At 50.6% G+C, this 7105-nt stretch overlaps 1 protein-coding gene across 2 annotated transcripts; it reads left to right on the forward strand.

Annotated features, from left to right (window-relative positions):
- The first annotated feature begins 339 nt into the window (after nucleotides 1-339).
- DECR2 (2,4-dienoyl-CoA reductase 2) lies at nucleotides 340-6155 on the forward strand. 2 transcript variants are annotated; one of them, XM_073648282.1, is made up of 10 exons: nucleotides 340-454; nucleotides 1102-1223; nucleotides 3819-3887; nucleotides 3973-4024; nucleotides 4139-4274; nucleotides 4354-4478; nucleotides 5131-5224; nucleotides 5316-5420; nucleotides 5517-5705; nucleotides 5890-6155. In XM_073648282.1, the coding sequence occupies exons 2-10, from the start codon at nucleotides 1126-1128 to the stop codon at nucleotides 5922-5924; spliced, it is 903 nt and encodes a 300-aa protein (XP_073504383.1). In that variant the 5' UTR covers nucleotides 340-454; nucleotides 1102-1125; the 3' UTR covers nucleotides 5925-6155. The 2 variants fall into 2 exon arrangements, with proteins under 2 accessions (XP_073504383.1, XP_073504385.1); XM_073648284.1 differs by having other exon boundaries at nucleotides 5517-5731; nucleotides 5890-6154.
- The last annotated feature ends 950 nt before the right edge of the window (nucleotides 6156-7105 follow it).

Consider the following 7105-nt stretch of genomic DNA (forward strand, 5'->3'; position numbering starts at 1 on the left):
ATATATATTATACTAGTTATATTTATTTTTGTTATTGCACTAGATATATGTTTATATTTATTATTGCAATAGATATATCTTAATTTATATTTATTATTGCAATAGTTATATTATTTATATTATTGCACTAGATATATTTTAGTTTATATGTATGATTACACTAGATATATTTTAATTTATATTTATTATTGCACTAGTTTATCATTTACTCTCATGAAGTACATTAGAATAGACACAAGTCCTATACAGTTGAGGCCTATGTTATAGTCGCCCCCTGAGTTTGGTCTCCTAGGCAACCATGCACTCAGTTGACGTCTAAGCAGTGAGAAGAGTATGCGCATGCGTAGTACAAACGTCACTAATTTGCGCAGACGCAGAAGCTACTAGTCTAAGAAACTACATTTCCCAAGATTCTTAGCGGTCAATACAAAGTCCGTCCAGCTTTTGGTGAAGTGTGAGTATGTGCTCGGGGGGCTCCGGGGGGAGCATCGGCTGTGCATCTACTGATGTGATGGGAGGGTTGTGGCTGAGGCTGAATGTACAGGTCGGAGGTTGCATTACTGGTGCAGGGGAAGTCATGTAAACATAATAGTCTGATCTCAGGGCTTTATGGGCAGATCTGGACCCTTTGGCTCCTCATGGAGATTCCTGTTACTGGAGATCTGAAGTCTCTGCGGTACCAAAGGTCATTGTGGCAGTCAGTGGCCATTGTCGTCCTCTCACATATAGATCGTTATTACTGTACTTCCCCTTTAAAATTTATATGTAGGGAGATATTTCTTCACTATGCAGCAGTGAGGGGGCGCTAGTGAGCCACCACCGGGCACATAATTTAAAGTGCCTTTCTCCTATGAAGCCCGGCCACAACCTGAGCTTCATAGCTGTACAAACATGGCAAGCTCAGGGGGCTTTTAGTAGCCCTTCGGCACCTAATTTGAAACCCCTTAAGGGGTTAATCTGGAAAGCTAGATGGAGTATTGGTGCTGGTGGCTGTACGAGACAGCCGGCACCTGTGCTGTATGGAGCAGACTTCATAAGGAGCACTGTTATCCTGCGGTGTGAGGGGTCTGGCACTAACTTGCATAGTTTTGTCATCCTCAGCCATCGACCCCCCTGGAAACAGCAATGTCCACGCTGCCACCTCCAGACCAACCTCCGGAGGACGTGGCGAGTGATGACTGCCTCCCATCTTACAGCCATCTCTACAGCCCGACCCTGCTCCAGTGAGGACCGTGTGCATGTATACTGTACATATCAATGTGTGTGTGTGTGTGTATATATATATATATATATATATATATATATATATATAAAATCTCTCATGAGTGTGGAGTGTTCCCGGTATACGGCGGGTCTTGTGGCGCATTCCCGGTGTACGGCGGGTCTTGTGGTGGGTTCCCGGTATATGGTGGGTCTTGTGGCGCGTTCCCGGTATACGGCGGGTCTTGTGGGGTGTTCCTGGTATACGGTGGGTTCCCGGTATACGGCGGGTCTTGTGGCGCGTTCCCGGTATACGGCGGGTCTTGTGGCGCGTTCCCGGTATACGGCAGGTCTTGTGGGTTGTTCCTGGTATACGGTGGGTTCCCGGTATACGGCGGGTCTTGTGGCGGGTTCCCGGTATACGGCGGGTCTTGTGGCGGGTTCCCGGTATACGGCGGGTCTTGTGGCGCGTTCCTGGTATACGGCGGATTCCCGGTATACGGCTGGTCTTGTGGGGTGTTCCTGGTATACGGTGGGTTCCCGGTATATGGCGAGTCTTGTGGCGGGTTCCTGGTATACGGCGGATTCCCGGTATACGGCGGGTCTTGTGGCGGGTTCCCGGTATGCGGCGGGTCTTGTGGCGGGTTCCCGGTATGCGGCGGGTCTTGTGGCGGGTTCCCGGTGTGCGGCGGGTTTTGTGGCGGGTTCCCGGTGTGCGGCGGGTCTTGTGGCGGGTTCCCGGTATGCGGCGGGTCTTGTGGCGGGTTCCCGGTGTGCGGCGGGTCTTGTGGCGGGTTCCCGGTATGCGGCGGGTCTTGTGGCGGGTTCCCGGTATGCGGCGGGTCTTGTGGCGGGTTGACGGTATGCGGCGGGTCTTGTGGCGGGTTGACGGTATGCACTGGTTAATACCTATCAAAAGTAATTCAAGGAAGGACGACTGGTGATAGGGTCATGGATGCCCGAGGCTCATCGATGTGTGGGGATTGAAAGCTACCATCTCGTCTGATCCTACAGAAGAGCGACTGTAGTACAGATTGCTGAAAAGGTCCTGTTGGCTATTATAGAAAGGTGTCAGGACATGCAGAGCATCACAGCTATGATAGAGAGGTGTGAGGACACGCAGAGCATCGCAGCTATGATAGAAAGGAGTCAGGACACTCAGAGCATCGCAGCTATGATAGAGAGGTGTGAGGACACGCAGAGCATCGCAGCTATGATAGAAAGGAGTCAGGACACTCAGAGCATCGCAGCTATGATAGAGAGGTGTGAGGACACGCAGGGCATCGCAGCTTGTTGTCTGCGGGGCAGTGTAGGTGCAGGTCGGTAAGTGTGTTCATGTTCAAGCAATTCATTTTCCCAAGGGGCCAAATGAGAGACCGTGACTGTTGTGGAGGCCGAACCAATAGGCTGAAATTAATTCTGCTCAATGTTATTATTAACATACAATTAATATTAATAGAAATTATAATTAATATCACTTAATATTGAGCAGAACTATATGTTAGTATGCTGAAATCCCCCTATATATCATAAGAGCTCACACACAGCTCCCTGTATACAGTATGAGCCGCCACATAGCCTCCTATATACAATATGAGCCCCACCATAGCTCCTATATACAATGAGCCCTCATATAGCCTCCCGATATACAGCATGTGCCCCACATAGCCTCCCGATATACAGCATGTGCCCCACACAGCCTCCCGATATACAGCATGTGCCCCACACAGCCTCCCGATATACAGCATGTGCCCCACACAGCCTCCCGATATACAGCATGTGCCCCACACAGCCTCCCGATATACAGCATGTGCCCCACACAGCCTCCCGATATACAGCATGTGCCCCACACAGCCTCCCGATATACAGCATGTGCCCCACACAGCCTCCCGATATACAGCATGTGCCCCACACAGCCTCCCGATATACAGCATGTGCCCCACACAGCCTCCCGATATACAGCATGTGCCCCACACAGCCTCCCGATATACAGCATGTGCCCCACACAGCCTCCCGATATACAGCATGTGCCCCACACAGCCTCCCGATATACAGCATGTGCCCCACACAGCCTCCCGATATACAGCATGTGCCCCACATAGCCTCCCGATATACAGCATGTGCCCCACACAGCCTCCCGATATACATGCAAAAATCCCATAAACATCATACACATGAAAAAAAAAACACCACCACATACTCTCCTCGCTCCCTTTCCCCCAGCGCTCTGCTCCTGTCTCCTGTGCACTCTGCACTTAGAGTCTCAGCAGCAGCGCGATGATAAGATGTCATCATGTCAGCCGTCTCACACGCTGATTGGTGGAAGATGAAGCCGGTGGCCCCGTCCCCCACCAATGTATGCTCCGCTGTCTGCATCCTGAAGTTGCAGATAGCAGTGACAGCGGGCAGCAGATGGACGGCGGGCGAGAGAGGGCATGGTGCGGCCCGGGAGCCACTGTTTCATCCCTTCCGTGGGCCGGACTAGAATAGCCAGAGGCCGGATGTGGCTGCAGGTCGCCCAGGTTTGTTCTAATGGATTAGTGAATATTGCAGAGTTTTGTTTCAGCAGTTGTCCGCCATATTCTGCTTTGATAACGGGGTGTCTGTGCTGATTATAGGGGCAGGGTGGCCTTCATCACCGGAGGCGGCTCAGGGATTGGATTCCGCATTGCTGAGATATTCATGAGGTATGAAGTTCTGTCATCCCGTCTGTCCGTCCTGCCATACTCTGACCGTCCCTACGTGACATCCCTGACCATGTCTACCCCGCAGGCACGGCTGTGACACCATCATCGTCAGCAGGAATATGCAGCGTGTGACCGAGGTAACGCCATATATTTGTCTCTACCAAATGGGATCCATGTGCCCTTCTTATAAAAAAATACCGCCATACTGTACACACGGATGTTAATATAAATCCTCATCATCTCATTCCCAGGCGGCGGCGAAGTTACGAGGAGCGACGGGCCGGCATTGCCTGCCATTGACCGCAGATGTGAGACAACCCCAGACTCTGACTGACGCGGTGGAGGAAGCTCTGAGGACGTTTTCCAGAATAGACATCCTGGTGAACAGTAGGCGGCCTCCGTTAGTGGTCGGGCCGGCCATATTGACTTTTGCTCTCCTCTGACTTTTGCGTTTTTTTCTTTGCAGATGCTGCTGGGAATTTCCTCTGCCCTGCGAGCAGCTTGTCCTTTAACGCCTTTAAGAACGTTCTTGACATAGACACCATGGGCACGTTCAACGCCAGCAAGATCCTGTTTGAGCGCTACTTCCGCGTAGGTTACATGAGCGAGCAGGCGTATAGCGCCGTCTTCTCTAACCCCATCCCTCTGATGCACGTGACGGCGACTGTAGATTGTACTAGGCTGCAATTCTCCAGAATACCGCTGCTCACTATCCCCCATACAGTCCTTGGCAGCTCCTTCTTACCGCCGCCATGCTGAAATCCAGGGCCTCTTCACACTAGGCCGGGACTTCCCGCCACGACCATGCCCAGGACGTCCCTGCACATGTGCGCCTTAAGGTCAGAAGTCTCGGGGTTATAACATGGCGGAGGTAAGAAGAGGCAGCAAGGACCGTACGGGGGCTTCGAGCAGCGTAGGTGAGCGGCGAGGTGCGCAGTAGACATTTATTATGTTCTGGGGTCTCTCCAGAAAGCAATAGGGCAAAAATGGAAAAAAAATAGAAAAAAAGAAGGTGCCAAAGCAGTAATAGTCTTTAGTGAGTGTATTTACACAGGATCGCCACAAGGGGTCGCCGTGATGTCATGATCACACTATAGTCATAAGCGTTGTCAGTTCAAATGTGAAAATGGTTACAATCTGCGCATCCTGAAACTGCTGATAACAGGGAACAATAGCATTAGCTCATCTATCTTATTAGGATGATATGTAACATGGGTGTTTTTTCTTTCTTTTTTCTTTGCAGGATCACGGTGGAGTCATCTTAAACATCACGGCAACTCTGGGCTACAAGGGAAACGTCTTACAAGTGCATGCGGGCAGTGCCAAGGCGGCTATAGGTCTGTGCCCTATAGTGCAGCAGGATTTGGGTATTTTTTTATGAGAGGTTACCACACTAGACCGGTCTCATTTTGGACCGCCTCCCTACAGATGCCATGACCAAGCACCTGGCAGTGGAGTGGGGTCCAAGTAAAGTGCGGGTGAATGGCATCGCTCCCGGGCCCATTGGTGGCACTGAAGGAATGCGTAGACTGGGTATGTGACTATGTAAATCTATTGCCCACCAGCTTCACAGATCCGCTGTAGGGGCAATCCTGGTGCCAACCCTTTACCTTTTGCCTGATATTCCAGGTGGAGCCGCTGCGGAGGCCATGGGAGTGTGGGATACCATCCCCCTACAGCGGCTGGGAAATAAGACTGAGGTCGCACACGGAGCCCTCTTCTTGGTTAGCCCCCTGGCATCCTACGTGACTGGCACAACTCTGGTGATGGACGGCGGCTCCTGGATGACCTCGCCCAATCATATGGCATCAGTGCTGGGTACCCCTCCTTCTCCTCATCTATAGGTGATGGTATTCTTGGAAATGCAATAAAGGGAAGAATCCGAGAGCCCCCCGTAGCTAATATTATATCGGCTCACCCCTGATGTAGTGCAGGGATTACCCTTTATTGTCCGCTTATCAGGGGGCTCGTTTCCTGATCCCTTTTTTTTTACCTTTCACAGATCGTTGGTCGTCTGAGATGAAGAAAAGCAAATGAAATGGACTGCGGCCGCTAATCGAGCAGGACGGACCTGATTAACACTAATTGCCCCCTTAACATTCCCCTCTCACCCCCTCCACCTACTGCCAGAGTGACCCAGGGGTCAGTATTGGTCATTACTGGTCTGCAGCTGTAAAAGTAAGAGCCCCCAATTGCCACTTCAGGGGGGATTCTCTTACAGTGCCAGGTTTCGGTTTTGGGGGGGGGGGGGGGAGTTGAGCTATGACGTGTACAGAATATGGAAAATTTACTATTAAAATGATTTTTGCTTACATGACTGACTGGCACATACCAGGAATGCCCCGATCAAGCATCGGTGGGTTTATTGATTCTATGCCTGTCATGGCACCTTTGAGGTGAGACCACCTAGGGAGGTCTCTGTGACTTCCAGTTATAGGGGCACAATGTCATGCATCCTAGATAAGGGGGTATACAAAGGGTGCAGTGCATAGCGTCAATGGATGCCAAGGAGAGAAGTCCAGCCCATGCACTGGCCCCCACGTGCCCCGTATTAGGCATTTTGCAGTGTATCGGCTCTGCCCGGAGTGTCCCTTTAAGTAGTGGACATATTGCTAAAGATAAGCCCTACAGGAGACGTGAGCGCCATACTGAGAGCATATCGGGAGTGGAGTGTCAGGAGCGCTTATATTATCGGCTGTTGTAACACGCTAGCTCAGAGGTCGCTGCTGCTAAGATAGCGGAGACTGAAAGGGTCACTGCACTCCTTATCTTCAGTGGGTGTAATACATAATTGCACCACTAGGTGTCTGAAGATTTCCTCCTGTTAGTGAAAAACCCTGAAATTCAGGCTCCTGTAGTGTAAGGTCGGCCATACACTGTCATTAGCTGCTGGCTAAATCGATGTAATCCTCCCGACCCCTCGGTCGTGCACATGCTCGCTCGGTTTCGCATCTTTCATCAATAGGGAGAGGGAGCGTTCCGCTTATGTACCCTGAGAACAAAGTATTGAGCATGTTAAAACTCAGCATGTCCCAGCTTTGTTTTTCCTGACTTAGGCTAAATTAAAGCCGGCCAAACATCTCTTGCATAGAAGATGGTCGTCCAGTCTGGACAAATTTAGCAGCTTTGGACGATTTTAAATCTAAAGTGTATGGCCACCTTTATACCAGTTCCTAAGGTGCCCATGCATATTAGAAAAAAAGTTGATTGGACCCACA

This window comes from Phyllobates terribilis, unplaced genomic scaffold, assembly GCF_046119375.1.
Source record: "Phyllobates terribilis strain yellow unplaced genomic scaffold, ASM4611937v1 Scaffold_9__5_contigs__length_417890890, whole genome shotgun sequence".
In the NCBI taxonomy this organism is placed as follows: Eukaryota; Metazoa; Chordata; class Amphibia; order Anura; family Dendrobatidae; genus Phyllobates; species Phyllobates terribilis.